The 17,110-nt window shown below is 35.9% G+C and overlaps 3 protein-coding genes across 3 annotated transcripts; 2 read left to right on the top strand and 1 right to left on the bottom strand.

Annotated features, from left to right (window-relative positions):
- Positions 1-102: 102 nt before the first annotated feature.
- LOC103847390 (adenosine kinase 2) lies at positions 103-2,747 on the top strand. The gene is made up of 11 exons (XM_009124468.2): positions 103-361; positions 519-572; positions 893-939; positions 1,036-1,067; positions 1,158-1,259; positions 1,375-1,519; positions 1,614-1,711; positions 1,807-1,877; positions 1,965-2,031; positions 2,124-2,307; positions 2,430-2,747. The coding sequence occupies exons 1-11, from the start codon at positions 270-272 to the stop codon at positions 2,570-2,572; spliced, it is 1,035 nt and encodes a 344-aa protein (XP_009122716.1). The 5' UTR covers positions 103-269; the 3' UTR covers positions 2,573-2,747.
- LOC103847392 (auxin-induced protein 15A) lies at positions 2,669-6,079 on the bottom strand. Its single transcript, XM_009124469.3, has one exon. The coding sequence runs from the start codon at positions 3,259-3,261 to the stop codon at positions 2,938-2,940; it is 324 nt and encodes a 107-aa protein (XP_009122717.1). The 5' UTR covers positions 3,262-6,079; the 3' UTR covers positions 2,669-2,937.
- A 244-nt stretch (positions 6,080-6,323) lies between these two features.
- LOC103847389 (serine/threonine-protein kinase PCRK2) lies at positions 6,324-8,526 on the top strand. Its single transcript, XM_009124467.3, has 4 exons — positions 6,324-6,573; positions 6,914-7,557; positions 7,632-7,754; positions 7,835-8,526. The coding sequence occupies exons 1-4, from the start codon at positions 6,552-6,554 to the stop codon at positions 8,333-8,335; spliced, it is 1,290 nt and encodes a 429-aa protein (XP_009122715.2). The 5' UTR covers positions 6,324-6,551; the 3' UTR covers positions 8,336-8,526.
- The last annotated feature ends 8,584 nt before the right edge of the window (positions 8,527-17,110 follow it).

Here is a 17,110-nt window from a genome sequence, read left to right as displayed (position 1 = left end):
TAATCATTCTTTTGTGGAAATTTTAGATTAATTAACATTCAATGAATGGGCATAATTACTCGGCCCACGAAGCCTACCGACAAAATAAACACATTTTAAAACAAAAAAAGAAACCCAATAAGGGAGAAAGAAGAAAATGTCGTAGGTGTACCAACCTTCCGCGAGCTCTTTGAATATAAACAGACGCCTTCACACACTCACCACTCAACTCGGCATACAAATAAAAAGCAGATCTGAATCTAAACCTCTCTTCTCATCATCATCACATCATGTCATCCTCTAACTACGATGGAATCCTTCTCGGAATGGGGAACCCACTCCTCGACATCTCTGCCGTCGTCGACGAGGACTTTCTCACCAAGTCAGATCCCTCTCTTTTCAAATCGCTCTATTGTTTGTTTGTTTGTTTGTTTTTTTCTCTATCGCAATCGTTTCATTTGAATCTAGATTTGATCGTTTAAATCTTTTCCGATGGCGTCGTCAGCTCTAAGATTGCGTTTGTAACCGTGTGTGAACAGATACGACGTCAAGCTGAACAATGCGATTCTCGCCGAGGAAAAACATTTGCCCATGTAAGCATTATTGCTGCTTTTTGCTCTACGTTTAAACTTTGTTTTCATGTTAGTGGAATCGTTACAAGTCGTGTTAATAATGTTGCATATTGATTGGATAAATTAGGCTGTGTAATCAATAATGTTTATCATGTTATATATAAACTGACAAGTCTGTGGACTGTTTCAGTAAACAAAAAGGATATTTAATCTCTCTTTGTTTTATCTTTTACGGCTACCCTTTGACACACTGTGTTCAAATTCATTGTTAAACACATAGATGATGGGTTTTATTATGCATGAGCTCAACAATGCAATTTTCAATTTTGTTTTTTTTATAGGTATGATGAGATGAGTAGCAAGTTCAATGTTGAATACATTGCCGGAGGTTTTTCATCTTTTCTTTCTGAGTATCCTCTAAAACTTTAATCGTATATTCGTTGACAAGCTGGTGATGATATTTTCTTTATTCATTCCTTTTCAGGTGCTACTCAGAACTCTATCAAAGTGGCTCAGGTACATTCTTTTGCCTTCTTCTGCTTTCTTTTTGGGATGTATCAATGCAACTGCTAAATCAAGTGTTTTTTTTTACTTGCTGGCCTGCAGTGGATGCTTCAAATTCCTGGGGCAACCAGTTACATGGGTTCCATTGGAAAGGACAAATACGGTGAGGCTATGAAGAAGGATGCTACAGCTGCTGGTGTCAATGTAAGCCATGTGTCCTTATCTCCTCTGGTTTCATGTTGAGTCTATGTTCTGTTTGTCTTTGGGCATAGTTGTTGAAACCAAGGTGTATTAACATGACAATATGCTTTTGTATCAGGTTCACTACTATGAGGATGAGTCAGCACCTACTGGAACTTGCGGTGTCTGTGTTGTTGGTGGAGAGAGGTCGCTTATTGCCAATCTTTCAGCTGCTAACTGCTACAAGGTTGAGCACCTTAAGAAGCCTGAAAACTGGGCATTGGGTAAGATCCCTTTCCCATTTCTGCATGCGTTAAAAAGATCTGTTTCTGTTTCTTCATGAGCTGATGTATCTGTCATCAAATATGTTTTGGATAGTTGAGAAGGCCAAGTTCTACTACATTGCTGGATTCTTCCTCACGGTGTCTCCCGAATCCATTCAGTTGGTATCTGAGCACGCTGCTGCTAACAACAAGGTATACTTCATTTGATCATCCATTCCATGAGACCCTGTTGCACAGAGTCTTTACTTTTTGTATTAACATCCTTGACGTGTTCACTAATCTTTCAGGTGTTCACAATGAACCTCTCTGCTCCATTCATCTGTGAATTCTTCAAAGATGCGCAGGAGAAGTTCTTGCCGTAAGCAATCTCTAATCATTTTTAATATATTGAAGAGTTTATGATTTGCGTAAATGAACTTAAAAGCACCCTGCCTTGCTCGGTCAGGTACATGGACTTTGTTTTTGGCAATGAGACAGAGGCAAGAACCTTCTCCAAGGTTCATGGCTGGGAGGTACCATTTCTCTTACACCACTAAATTTCAACAAGCTGTTCTGTTTTTGTATAAAAGAGATAATACTTAACCTGTTTATAATGTATATATAGACCGAAGATGTGGAACAAATAGCCATCAAGATTTCACAGCTTCCCAAGGCCACCGGAACATACAAGAGGACCACCGTGATTACACAGGGCGCAGACCCAGTGGTTGTTGCTGAAGATGGAAAGGTCACGAAGTACCCTGTGATCCCTCTCTCGAAGGAGAAGCTTGTTGACACCAACGGTGCAGGTACTCATTTAATAGCCAAACCTCCAACATTCAACTATAGGCTTAGTGATATGACCATAGAATAAGCGCATCCTTGTCATTTCAAGCAACTTAACCGTTGTCTGTTGACATATCTCTGGCAGGTGATGCATTTGTGGGAGGATTCATGTCACAGTTGGTGAAAGGGAAATCGATTGAGGAGTGCGTGAAGGCCGGATGCTACGCGTCTAACGTGGTGATCCAAAGATCTGGCTGCACTTACCCTGAGAAGCCCGACTTCAACTAAATTATATACTGAGCCATCCTCAGTTTTGTGATTTCTTCCAAATAAAAACAAGCATCTTTGATTCAACAATCTCTCAACGAGTGTTTTTTATTTTTCTGGCTTTTGTTTTTATTTACCATAATCATTGATACTTTAATATCATTATTACTACATATCAGTTGAGAAAAATTATATCTTGCTCCGTAATATAAAGTATATGATAAGTTGATGCAACGCAATCAATAAGGTCTTATATCAGCTAAAAATGGTTCACATTACAAATCTCTTCATTAACTCTACATAGATCTCAAGAGGACCCGTGTTACATTAGCCGAACAACTAAACCTTTACTCGAATTAGAGACTCATCAAGATCAAAAGTCAAGACTAACGGGGAGAAGCGCAACGGAGGACCTCGAGGAAGAGGATTTCATCGCAAGGGATACAAAGCTTAGAATCTCCGGAAGTGAAATCATCGTAAGCTTCGTCTTTTGATTGATCAAGCAAAGCCCTGATGGTGGGATCGTGAAGCAACGTGATCTTGATCACGAACCTCTTGTAACTCTCCTCTTCTTTGCCTACGTACACCACTAGGTGTCCCTTTGGTACGTCATGTGGTATATGAAGGTTCTCGGTGGAAGCCCGATGTTTGGCTATTCTGCTAGACATTTGCTTCCATGCCTTTGTGATCAGCTTGCTCTTCTTCATCATGGTTATGATTTATGAGAGAGAAGAGAGATGGACGTTTTCTTTGGAGGTTTAGTGTGAGATGAAATGTATAGAGGTACTAGTTTCGTACGTTGTATATATATACACAAAGTCATAAACGTAGGTCCACTATATGTGTTTTTGTGTATATATATATGGATGAATGTGTATTGTTAATGATTTGTTTTGGACCATGTCGTCTTCTTTTGCAATAATACATGATCTACATAGTTATTATGAAAACTATATAAATGTTCCATTCCGTATACTTTACTACCATGAAAAAGATATATAAATATTCATATGATATTTACTAAAAAAACCTATAATATGTGTCATTCGTTTGTCAACTACGGCCATGCTGTACTTTGACATACGAGATCGCACGAACATGCATCTTCCCTAATTTATTAGTTTTGTAATCTTTTAATTTCTCATGAAAACAAACAATCTCTATGGGCATGGCTTGCCCTGGCACTCAACTATTGGGCAACAAAAAATAATAATATATAAACCTTTCTTTAATAAAGAAAACCCTAAAAAAAATAGTAAAGTATATTTGTGTGTTTGCCCATATATACATAAAAGTACATGCTGTACACGCATCTCCATTTATATTATGATAAAATACACACAGGAGCCCATGTACCACTTACATGTTTTATTAATGCGATCCTTTGTTGCCCAAAAAAAACACACAGGAGACCGTAAATGCTGTACACGCATCTCCATTCAGCCACAAGTATGCTAAGTGGTAGAATCACTTTAATTAGGTTATTGTTCATTTTTATTCTTATATTCAAATCCAGTTTATCAACTTACGATTTTAGTACCATTTTGATTGAAAGTGAAACAATAAAGTTATCAATCCGGCCCAATCAGATGCAAACATTACACATGTATTCATTGGTAATGTAAGAAATAGCATAATCTAATATATGAATGATGATGTAGACTACCCTATGCAATCTCAGCTGATTTTTGAGTTGGAAGTTTATACCCATATATCAAGTAATTCATATAGCTTTGTGTAGTTTTTATGTAGGAAACCTTTATCAAAATTTTAAACAAATAACTAAAACTTATGGAGACACATTTATGTTTCTGATTAAAAGGAGATATGCATTATTTTTGAAGCTGTGAAAATAAGGGTATCCCCACGGTTTGATTAAATGTAGGAGGAAGATAAGATCTAAAAGACATGAGAAATGGGATAAGACTCTTGGACATAGTGCATCGATATGTTACCCTCGTTCTTAAAGTTGTTCATGTAATCATCCAAAATGAAGAATTCTAAGCATTTTTAAATTCAAAATTTGAGACAAGGTGTATGCATGAATTCGTTATATGTGTATAACTTGAAGGTAAATTGGTTGTGTTATATAAATCGAATGGCCGATTTGTTTTGCTGGATTTCACCATTGTGATGTGTCACTGGCGATTACCAAAATCAAAATACTGCTAAAATATCATCAAATTATTAAACTAATTAATATATATCTTATCCGAACCGATTTGTAATGCTGGAATTAACCATCGTGATGTGTCACTGGTGATTACCAAAATCTTAACATACACCTATAAATAGTATTTTATAAATCATGGTATCACGCGTAAGCATGTTCAATAGTGGTTAAAGGCTGTCAACCATGAACCATTATATATAATTGGTGGTTGACCATATGTTTTGTGTTAATATACGGTGGATGCCTAACATAATTCGCATAATCCTTAGATGTTTTACGGAGAAAATTGTTAACATACTCAGAATTGCATACATGTAATCTGTACATGGTTTGTTAGTAGTACGTATCGACGTATCGTGTAGCCGAAGTGTCTCCTTTTCATGCATGCATGCAGGAAGATTCCCGTAAATATGCGTTAATTAAAATTTGAATTCGAAATACTTGTTCACAAATGCAAATTGTCTGATCTTTGAAGGGATGATAGGTATCTTTATCTATGATACTCTAGATGTAACTGATGAGAAGTATTAAGTATTTTTTTCTACAGTTCGTATCGTGTCTTGCGGGGAAGGACTAGATAATTCAGTGACTTGTTTTCCAAACTGTGATAAGGTTAATCTAAATGTGCGACGAGATCAAATGTGTGGGAGTGAATGAAAAAGAGAGCCAGAGAAAATATATAAAAGCCATCATTATGAGGAGATAAGTGATGGGCTTAGCCTACATTTTAGTTAATATCTAATGCGATTTGATGAAGATATCAAAACATTGTAGGATGAAAAAAGCTTTTTAAGAAAAGACGTGCATGCTTCCTGCTTTCGCATAGAATGTGATTATGTTCTACTGCATGAAGCATGCCTATTCACTTACACTCTTGAACCATCTTGAGCCCAAATAAATGGTTCTTGGCTTCGTGTGCGAACTCTGTCACCTCGACTCTTTCGGTTTCAAATATGTATTTTCTTTTTATGCAGCACGTACGGTGTGCTAATACAGCAGTAATACGTTCATCATTCGCACTGGCATATCCCTTGTTCATACCCAATTCAGGAAAAACGAACATGTGCTCGATTTATGACAAAGACGCATTAAACTTTTGAAGTGTGATGAATACAACTTTATTTTGTGTGCTTGGTTGCACAGTTCTCCCCCATATAAGATGAGACACATGAATGATAAAACATTTACTCACCTTTTTTCATATTAAAAAGATGCAAATGGAATTCATTGGTCTGATCATTGTCACGAAACAATAAATCCAAGCTCCATGTTAAATATTTACTTACGGAAGATTTGTATACTCCATAAATTTAGTTTTAAAACCAAGATTCACGAGAGAATTTAAATACAGTATTATACTCTTTCTATGTATATTTTAGTTTTTACTTTCTATATTAAAATTGATGTTCTAACTTTAATTAATACATTTTGTTTTAAAAATAAAATGTAAATTAAAACCTAAAAATATGAATGACAAAACTTTATTGGAAAGCAAATAAAATTAACAAAAATTAATAAATTAAAGTATGTATTTTATTTTTATTAATAAGTGTGTGTATATCTTAAAACAACGATCTTTTAAAATTTAGAGGGAGTATATTTGATGATTTAAAAAAAAAGACAAGTCGTTTGCTTATGCAGTCAAGAACGTTGACTTGTTCCATCTCCTCTCCTAGTCGTCGTCTTCGTCTTCTTCTCCTTCCAACTTTTATTTCCGAATCCATATCAAAAGACCCTTTTACATATTGATTTTTCTTCCAGCTCCTCAATCCAATTTCGCAATCTAACTCCTTCATTTCGCGATTCTGTGGAAAAAGGTTTTTGTTTATGTACTCAAAAGATCTCAAAGGTGAGCTGAGCTGTGATCATCGTCTCCAACTTACTTTACGAAATTCATACTTTGCTCAAATCTCTGCTTAGAGAAGAAAGGAAACGTTTTTATTCTTTATCTCTAGTTTTAAATTTATTAACTTGCGAATTGCTTGCGAGTTGCAATAGCTCGAAATTTAGGGTTCGTTTGCTAAATAAATTTTGGGGCTTTTTCTTCAATCTCTGATCTTTGTACTATTCATAGCGTTCCCTGTGCTGTTGCTGATCAGTTTGATTCAATAGATCAAATCAGGAATGAATCGAACTAAGTAACTAGTTCCATTTGATTACTTTAGTTCTTGTCTTTGTTTTGGTTTCAGTGGAGAAGCCTCCAAGTGGGTGCCTTCCTCTCCTCGGGAGAATGAAGTGCTTCTTATTCCAGAGAGACGAACAGAGAAGCCCTAAACCTCTCTCACCCCTCTCCGACCACCGTTCTGGTTTCACCAATAACGGTTCTACTAGCGGCTCTGGAACCAGCACGGTATCTTCATCCACCGGGAGGACCTCCTTGCCCGTTAGAGAAAACAACCTCAGAGAGTTCACCATCGCCGATCTCAAATCCGCTACCAAGAACTTCAGCCGCTCTGTCATGATAGGCGAAGGCGGGTTCGGCTGCGTCTACTGGGGAACCATCAAGAGCTCGCAAGACCCTTCCAAGAAAATCGAAGTCGCCGTGAAACAGCTCGGCAAGAGAGGGTTGCAGGGTCATAAGGAGTGGGTGACGGAAGTGAACTTTCTTGGGGTGGTGGAGCATCCGAACTTGGTGAAGCTCTTGGGCCATTGCGCCGAGGACGACGAACGTGGGATCCAGAGGCTTTTGGTTTATGAATACATGCCAAACCAAAGCGTTGAGTTTCATTTAGCTCCTCGTTCGCCCACTGTGCTTACTTGGGATCTCAGGTTGAGAATAGCGCAAGACGCGGCCCGGGGTTTAACTTACCTCCATGAAGAAATGGACTTCCAAGTAAGGAACATGAACTCTTTTTTTTTTGTCATCAACATAAACAGACTCGATTACAACTCAATATAATTTTGTAGATAATATTTCGAGATTTCAAGTCCTCCAACATTCTACTAGACGAGGATTGGAAAGCAAAGCTTTCTGATTTCGGTTTGGCTCGGTTAGGTCCTGAACCAGGATCGACTCATGTCTCTACTGGTGTAAGTCTTTTGTACATTTCACACTTCATTTGGTTCATACAAATCATTAAGTTATACTTTTTTTTAATGGGGTTTAACAGGTGGTAGGAACAATGGGCTACGCAGCACCAGAATACATCCAGACAGGTCGTCTGACGTCGAAAAGCGACGTGTGGGGCTATGGAGTGTTCATCTACGAGCTCATCACAGGGAGGAGGCCGCTAGACAAGAACAGGCCTAAAGGAGAGCAGAAGCTTCTTGAATGGGTGAGGCCTTACTTAACCGACACAAAGAGGTTTAGGCTCATTATAGACCCGAGGCTTGAAGGCAAATACTTGATCAAACCGGTTCAGAGACTAGCTGTCGTAGCCAACCTCTGCCTTGCTAGGAACCCAAAGGCACGTCCGAAGATGAGTGAGGTGTTGGAGATGGTGACGAAGATTGTGGAAACTTCTTCGCCTAGGAGTGGTGGCAAGAAGCAGCTGCTTCCACTCAGGAGTCTATCTAGAGACGAGGAAGAGAAGAGCAACAAGGTTGTTGATGGTGGAGAAGGAGGTTGGTTGGATAAGTTATGGAACCCAAAGAATGTTAGAGCTTGTTGATTCGGATACAAGTACACACTACTACAGCCTTTGCTTATCTTCTGTAATTCAACAAATTCAAATATTTTTTATTTCTGGTTTGTTAATTTAATATTTGTAACTTAAAAGTGGTTGTGTTGTTTCCATAATAAGCAATATAATAAACAAATTAATGTATTCCACACTTATAATAGTAAGTTGTTCCTAGTCAATCCATTAATAAAAAAAAATAGCTTATTTTCATGGTTTCTAAAAAAAAAAAAGAACGTCTTTGCTTGTTGCTTATTTGTTTTGTTTCCTTGTAGATTTTAAACTATTTTAGGAAAAATAAATTTTGTCAAAGAATTTTGTTTGAAGGAGTTTTACATTACTACTCCCTCTGTTTTTCTTTATATGACGTTAGACAGACTTACACAAAGATTAAGAAACTAAGTCCAATATCTTTTTTGCCTTTCATTAATTAACTATTTGTATCGTAAAACACATGAGTAATATAATAAATGCAGGGCAAATAGAGTCTTTTATTACGATAGTTTACATTGGTTTATGAGAACGTCAAATATACTAAAACAAAAAAATTGTTTCAAAACGTCATATAAAACAAAACGGAGGGAGTATTGATAATGGGAACTTATGTTTAGTCATAATGTGTAGAAACAAATAAAATAAGAACTTGTGTGTATTGGATGAGATATAAAATAAGAACTTGTGTGTATTGGATGAGATCAAAGCTTTATCTGCAGACTTTACTGACTTCTCTATAGCATACATTCCAAGATTATGGAACGTCCATGCCGACTCTCTTGCTAAAAGAGGAAGATCACGCGTTACGCGTATTCGGTTCTTCTTTCAACTGTTTTGCCCCAGGTTGGCTAACTCCTTACCCTAACCAAGAAGTTGCTAACTAGTATTTTTGATGTCCAAAAAAAAAACTTTGTGTGTATTCATTTGCATTATGTTATTTTATGGATTTAATATTGTTTTTTGTTAAAGTTTTTAGGAGATTTTCTTATATTGTTTAACTGACAATGAAAATTTATACTAATTCATAATGTGTGAAAACAAATTAAATATTGCGTCATATCAGTGATTTGATCATTATGTTTTATTTGCCACTACATTTATGATTATTAAGTTCCCCCTATCCAATATAGCAATAAAATTTTCTCTTCTAAAATCTTAAAATCTAACGTTTTTGCATGTTTGATTGTTTCTTTTAAAATAGTTGGCGGAAACAACTCAAAACATCCATGATTCTGTTTCTTCAACTCTTAAATACATTTTGTCACGCAGCAATGTTCTCAATATCCAAAAGTGTAAGAGGCTTCACGATAGACTTTCCTAACATGCAAAGCAAGAAAATACTTGTTTTGATGGTTTGTTGGGACGAAGATGAACATATTTAGACTTATACGACTTGGCGGTCTTATATTGGCAGCATGTCAAATTGTCAATGTTTCCTATGAACAGACCATTAGTGGAAACTAGTTGCAGTATAAAAGGACGTTAAATAAGGCCCAGTAAGTAGGTTCATTAAGGTTGAGACTTGAGACTCCAGTCTAATAACAAACGGCTCAAATCTAAACTTTTCTGGATCAAGAGAGGATCGTGTACGACTTGATAGAATGCATTATGCAAAGTATATTTATCTATCATTATATTCATATTTATTTAATTTTAAAAAAAGATCGAGGATAATTTAATTTAGTTTTAAGAATTCAAACTTTGAAATGTAAATACCTGAAGCAAAAAGAGGCATCAGGAGTAATAATTTTGATAAGATTGTATTAACTCATGTGTACTAACAATGACAAACAACTTGACTTCTGAAGCATTGATTTTTGGCTGAAAACAGGGGAAGCCATTAAATGTAGAGCTTTTAGTAGATTTATCATAGCTTCTTAAGAAAAACAAAAGAATAATTTCAGGAAAAAGTAATCTTGAAAGCAAATAGTAGGCAATTAAACCTATAAATAGCTTAACATTAATCAAATATGTTTGCTTTTCTGTGTAAAATTACAGTGAAAAACACTTGAGAGCTAATGATATCAATGTGTCAACTAATAGTTAAGTTTAAGAAAATTTTCTTATTGAATCTAGTTACAGACTGTTAAAACATTATGTATATTTATGCAAACTTAGTTATAAAGTTATATTATATTTACATAATCAACCCTTGTTGCATCCCAAAGCATGTTTAAGTTTCTTATATCTGTTGGATGATACGCACCATTCTCTTATACAAGCACCCAGGTTAATCTCACAGTATTTTTTTTTATGAAGATTTTTTTTAATGAAAAAACTGTTGTGAGTAGGTTTTTTATAGTGATTAATTCCACTCCGTCGTCTATGAAAATATCAAAAAACCATTAGACCACCTTGATATCTCAATCTCACTGTACTTTGTTTGGTACTATATAATTAAATCAACATTTGATTATTCTGTTATATTTAGAGTTATATTTTTTTGTTCAGTATTTAGAGTTATATATAAATAACGTATCAACTGCAACTAGCTTTCTGAATCTATTTCTATGGCATGGTATGTTTGAAAAAAAAAGGTTTGAACATAGAGTTGATAAGAAACAATACATTAATATGTTTGCTTCTCAATTATGCATTGACCCTTTTTGAAATGGACCATTTTAGTTATAATATTCGATAATGGACATGTAACATATAATATATGATGCAGATATGATGATTGACAAAACAGTGTTGCTAATGACTACATCAGCATAATCTTCGCAACGACTAATGTTTGTAAAATACATAAATTACATAAGAACTAGCTTTTTGAGTTTCTCAAATCGTTCATGACCCATGCCACATAATTAAAATAGAGAAACATTGTAAGATAGCACTATTTTTTTTATTATAAAAATGATCTCTTAATGATCAAAATGATAAAAAATAGACTTCACTCAAGAAATAAAACACATTTATACTTTAGTATTAACTAATTATATTTAGATTTTAGGATAAGATTTTGGAAGTGAGTGGGATTTTAATTTTGAATTTATGATGATAAGAATTTTTTTTAAAAAAAAATCGGTATTTGAAATATTTTTTTCCAAATATGAAAAAAATCGAAGAAGTTTTGAATATTGAATAATAATTTTTCAAAACTTTATATATTTTTCTTATTATTTATTTAAATTATGTATTTATATATTAGAATATAATTGTTATTTATCTCTTTAATAAAACATCTTTTGATCATTTTTACATTATATGTTCTTTTAGTAAAAAAATATATTTTTTTTTTATGAGATTTGCCTATTAAAGTATGTTGTATTATTAGTTTATTACATGCTGATTCAAAATAAATTAACACTTTTATTCTCTCTTTTTTTTTACAAACAATTTGACTATTTTATTTCAATTGGCCTTTTTAATCCATATTACTTAATACCTTTTTATCTTACTTAATACTCCTTCTGTTTCATATTAGTTGTTGTCTTAGAGTTAAAATGTTATTTCATTTTAAACGTCGTTTTATGTTTTCAGTGCAAAAAATTATTAACAATATTCTTTAGTTTATTTTTATATTGGTTGAAATATGGTTAGGTGTATAGGTAGTGATTTTTTTTTTTGTCACAATCCTGAAATTAAGCCTAAACTACTTTATTATATTCAATTCATTCTCTTAAATAAACTAAAGAATTCACAAAAGCATCCATACAATTCACCGCCAGAACGTAGAACCTAGTTCACTTATTATTGTAGTTTCAACCTCAATGTATGAAACTCAAACCTCAATATATAACTCAAAGATCTTAGATAAGAATAACTCAATTCTTATAATTAGCTTAAAGATAACACTCAAATCTTTAGCTCACACAATGATCTTATTTAACACACACACTATATCGCTAGTCGATATCTTCTTTATATAGAAGCAAAATAGATCCTAATCCTATTTAACAAAACATATTTCCTTTTTCTTCTAAACCCAAATCAAATAGGATTACTCTTTCTTGATCTCCAAGTTATCATCAAGTTTACTTTTAACATTTTCCCCCTTAAGCTTGATGTTAACTTCGCTTATATCATGAACTCCAATAAGCTCTCTCATCTCCTTGAATTTGATTCTCCCAAGTGCTTTAGTTAGGATGTCAGCTCGTTGCTCGATTCCTGGTATGTGCTGAACATCTACTTGCCCGTTCTCGACGCATTCCCGTATGAAGTGATAGCGCTTGTGTATATGTTTACTACGCCCATGGAATACAGGATTCTTGGTAAGAGCTATTGCAGATTTATTGTCTATATGAATTACAATCCTCTGATACTCCTGCTCGGTTACTTCCTCAAGTAGTTCCTGTAACCAGATAGCCTGTTTGGAAGCTTCGGTAGCGGCCATGAACTCGGCTTCACATGATGATAGCGCCACAGTCTCCTGCTTTGTTGAGCACCACGTGATCGGACATTCATTCAAATAAAAGACGTGACCAGTAGTGCTGCGGCCGTCGTCTTCATCGATATTGTGACTTGAGTCACTATATCCGACCAGTACTTCATTCTTTGCTCGAGTGTATTTAAGACCAAGAGTCGTCGTACCCTTAAGATATCGCAATACTTGCTTCAATGCTGCTGCGTGTGATTGTTTAGGTTGATGCATGTATCTACTGAGTAGCCCCACGCTGAAAGAAAGATCAGGTCGCGTATGTAAGAGGTACCTGAGACACCCAATGTTGTGTCTGTACTCCCCTTCATCGATGCTCTGTTCCTCTTGTGCCTTTGAGATTTTTAGACCAAATTCCATAGGAGTGTGCGTTGAGTTGCATCCTTCCATGCCGGTCTCGCTAAGAATTTTGTTTGCATATCTTTCTTGCCTTAATGTGATTGCATCCTCCTGTTGATCGACTTCGATTCCCAAGTAGTACGTTAGCAGCCCAAGGTCACTCATATCAAAGACATCAGACATCTCTTGTTTGAATTCTTTGATCATCTTAGTACATGACCCTGCAACAAGGAGATCATCGACGTATACAGCGACTAATAGGAACTGGTTGCTCGTTGCCTTGCGGTATAAGGATGGTTCCTTAGAGCACTTGACGAATTTTAAGCCTTCTAGAACTTTGTTAAGCTTTTCATTCCATGCTCGAGGCGCTTGTCTCAGACCGTACAATGCTTTCCTTAGCTTATATACTTTTTCCTCCTTGCCTTTTACTCTAAAACCTTCTGGTTGCTGAACGTAAACATCTTCTTTCAAGTCTCCATGGAGAAACGCGGTTTTCACATCTAGGTGGTGTATTTCCCATCCTCTTGATGCAGCTAAGGCAATAATGAATCGGACGGTCTCTATCCGAGCTACAGGAGCAAAGACTTCTTCAAAGTCGACACCATGACGTTGTATATAACCCTTAGCCACCAACCTTGATTTATATTTGTTTATACTTCCATCTGCGTTTCTCTTAATCTTGAATATCCACTTGAGACCTATGGCTTTAGCTCCTTTAGGTAAGTCTACAAGATCCCATGTTCTATTTTTTATGATAGATTCTATCTCATCTTGACAAGCGTCTCTCCATACCTTTTCTTTTACAGCTTCTTCATAGCTCCACGGTTCTTCATCCAAAAGTAGAAGCAGGCGTTCTGCTTCGTCGTCAGCGAGTAACACATAGTCATCTAAGTAAGCCGGCTTCTTGCTTTCTCTTGTTGATCTCCTAAGTGTTGTTTCTTCAACAACCTCGCTACTGTCCTCAAGATCCTTGTGGATATCTTCTGTGATATCCACATTATCATCCTCTGTTTCTATCCTTTGATTCCCATCTGGATCAAAGAACAGTTGGAACTCTCCCGGCTCTTCTTCTTCTATGCCTTTTGTCTTGTTGCTCCATCTCCAGCTTTTATTTTCATCAAAAGTAACATCTCTGCTCACAACAATTCTCTGGCTTGTTGGATCGAACATTCTATACGCCTTAGAGCCTGGTTCTGTTCCAAGATGTACCAAACTTCTTGACCTATCATCTAGTTTTCTAAGTTGATGTTTATCAACTTTCACATATCCAATGCAACCGAAGACTTTAAGATGCCCAACACTTGGCTTTCTCCCTTTAAAGACTTCATATGGTGTTTGAGAGCTCAACGACCTGGTTGCGACTCTGTTAATGATATAACACGCATGTCTCACGGCTTCTCCCCATAGGTAGTTAGGTAGGTTCATGTGTTTCAAGATACTCCGGGTCATCTCCATTAAGGTCCTATTGCGCCTTTCCACTACTCCGTTTTGTTGTGGAGTATAAGGAGCAGTTAAGTGCCTTTGGATTCCATATTTTTCACAGAATTTATTAAACTCTATTGACGTGAATTCTCCCCCTCTATCTGTTCTAAGTGTCTTTATAGACAATCTTGTTTCATGTTCGACAATACTTTTGAAAGCTTTGAATTTCTCAAAGGCTTCTCCTTTCTCTTTCAATAGTATTGTCCACATGTAACGAGAATGATCGTCTATAAGAACAAAGATATACTTGTTCTTTGCCGTAGTCATTGGTGCAATTGGACCGCAAAGATCCCCATGTATGAGTTCCAATCTCTCAGCTGCTCTAAACGTTGTCGCCTTTGGAAAAACTTGTCTGGCTTGTTTCCCAAGCATACACGCTTTGCAAGTCTCCTTTCTGATATCAATCTTAGGAATGCCCCGTACTAGCTCTTTCTTGACCATCAGTTGTAGTGAGTCTGTTCCGATATGTCCTAACCTAGCATGCCACCGTGCTCCATCATCTTGTATCTTCGACTGTAGGCAATCTACTTCTACCATCTCCATAAACACTTTATAGAGACGGTTTGGTGATCTCTTTGCACTTGTAATCAGATTGCCGTTTTTATCACGCAAGGTTAGAACATCATCCTTCATTAGTACTTCGCACCCTGATTCAGTTGCTTGACCAAGGCTTATAATGTTGCTCTTCAATTCGGGTATGAAGTAGACGTCTGCAAGTATCTTCTTATCCCCGTCTTGGCTCACAAACAAGATAGACCCTTTACCTTTGATGTCGATCCTTGAATCATCTCCAAACCTTACCTTCCCCGTAATGGTCTCGTCTATGCTCTTAAAATACTTCCTATTTCCTGTCATATGGTTACTAGCCCCATTGTCTAGATACCACAACCTATCTCCATCAATGTCAGTCTCAAACTCTTTTGGTCTTATGTTCTTCTCATTCAAATACACAACCTCATGCATTAACAGTTTATCTGCTTCATGCGTTTCATCTATCTTATTCTCATAAGTCTCCTGTAGTTTAAGCAGCCTATCGGGACACTCAGCGGCAAAGTGTCCATTCTTATCACATCTGAAGCAGGTTATCTTCGACATATCGAAGTTTGAATACGATCTTCCTCTTCCTCTTCCTCCTCTACCGTAAGCTCTTCCTCCACGACCTCTTCCTCGATAGTTTCCATTAAAATCACGTTGATAACTCTGTGATGATTCAGTATTAGCATACATCAGCTTGCTTTGATCATCTTGTGTATCCTCTTCTTCATCAGCAACTCTTTCTTCAAAGGCTTTGAGACGTCCGACGATATCTTCAAAACTTGTGGTTTTGAGATCCAATATCTGTTCTAAAGAAGCTACCATATGTATGTATTTTTTTCGAGGAAGACAATTTAGAATCTTCTTGACAAGCTTTGGCTCTTCCATTATTTCACCTAAGGCTGCAGATTTTGAAGAGAGTTCTGATAACTTGCCAACGAAGCTATCTATTGTATCACTTTCCTTCATCTTTAGTTTCTCAAACTCTGACATAAGTGTTTGTAATCTTGCTTCTTTTACTCTTTCAGCTCCCATATGCCTTGATTTTATAGCTTCCCATACTTTCTTTGCATTATCTAGGTCTCCAATTTGAAGGACAAGTGCTTCCGGTATGGACTGAAAAATCAATGCCGTGGCGATGTCGTTCTTTTCTGCTACCGTTGATTCTGTTTCGATTGCCTCCCACGCCTTGTTCACCTTAAGAAGAAGCTTCATTCGGATAGCCCACACAGTATAGTTTGATGATGTAAGCATTGGGCAGTTTATAGAAGATCTGCCACCATCTTTCAACTTCAAACTGTCACTCGCAATTGTGATATCTCCCATTGTATTTGCTCTGATACCAATTGTAGTTTCAACCTCAATGTATGAAACTCAAACCTCAATATATAACTCAAAGATCTTAGATAAGAATAACTCAATTCTTATAATTAGCTTAAAGATAACACTCAAATCTTTAGCTCACACAATGATCTTATTTAACACACACACTATATCGCTAGTCGATATCTTCTTTATATAGAAGCAAAATAGATCCTAATCCTATTTAACAAAACATATTTCCTTTTTCTTCTAAACCCAAATCAAATAGGATTACTCTTTCTTGATCTCCAAGTTATCATCAAGTTTACTTTCAACAATTATAACCTACTTAACTTTTAACAACAAAAGATGAAACATTAACTTTAACATGTTCCCAAGAATATTGAATTATATACATTCTACAATTTGTCGACGAGTATTTGCGTGAATTTTAATTAATTCAAGAAAGGAAAGGGGGGCTGCCTAATAGAATTAAATTCGATGATTTTGAAATTCAACAAAAATAGTGATAGAGACACGTGGGATTCTTAACCTGATACACATTAATTATTTGGAAACTTTAAACTATACAGCCATGTGTTATTGGACCCATTTGCCTCTTTAAGAAATTTTCTACATTTAAGCCTAACACTACTTAGCTATAGTATAATTTGTATTAGCAATGCCAATCCTTCACTAAAAAGCTCATCAACAACGATACATTGATTGTCTGG

The sequence above is a fragment of the Brassica rapa genome, chromosome A10 (assembly GCF_000309985.2).
Source record: "Brassica rapa cultivar Chiifu-401-42 chromosome A10, CAAS_Brap_v3.01, whole genome shotgun sequence".
NCBI classification, from domain to species: Eukaryota; Viridiplantae; Streptophyta; class Magnoliopsida; order Brassicales; family Brassicaceae; genus Brassica; species Brassica rapa.
The sequence above is the reverse complement of the archived record's forward strand: the minus strand, read 5'-3'. Positions and strand labels throughout refer to the sequence as shown.

What these genes read in the sequence shown, in the direction of transcription:
- LOC103847392 (XM_009124469.3), bottom strand. Translation starts at nt 3,261, where the DNA reads ATGATGAAGAAGAGCAAGCTGATCACAAAGGCATGGAAGCAAATGTCT.
- LOC103847390 (XM_009124468.2), top strand. Translation starts at nt 270, where the DNA reads ATGTCATCCTCTAACTACGATGGAATCCTTCTCGGAATGGGGAACCCA. An exon ending in GAGGAAAAACATTTGCCCAT is followed by an intron (nt 573 to 892) that starts GTAAGCATTATT and finishes TTTTTTTTATAG; the next exon opens with GTATGATGAGATGAGTAGCA. An exon ending in ACTCTATCAAAGTGGCTCAG is followed by an intron (nt 1,068 to 1,157) that starts GTACATTCTTTT and finishes GCTGGCCTGCAG; the next exon opens with TGGATGCTTCAAATTCCTGG.
- LOC103847389 (XM_009124467.3), top strand. Translation starts at nt 6,552, where the DNA reads ATGTACTCAAAAGATCTCAAAG. An exon ending in ATGAAGAAATGGACTTCCAA is followed by an intron (nt 7,558 to 7,631) that starts GTAAGGAACATG and finishes ATAATTTTGTAG; the next exon opens with ATAATATTTCGAGATTTCAA. An exon ending in CGACTCATGTCTCTACTGGT is followed by an intron (nt 7,755 to 7,834) that starts GTAAGTCTTTTG and finishes GGGGTTTAACAG; the next exon opens with GTGGTAGGAACAATGGGCTA.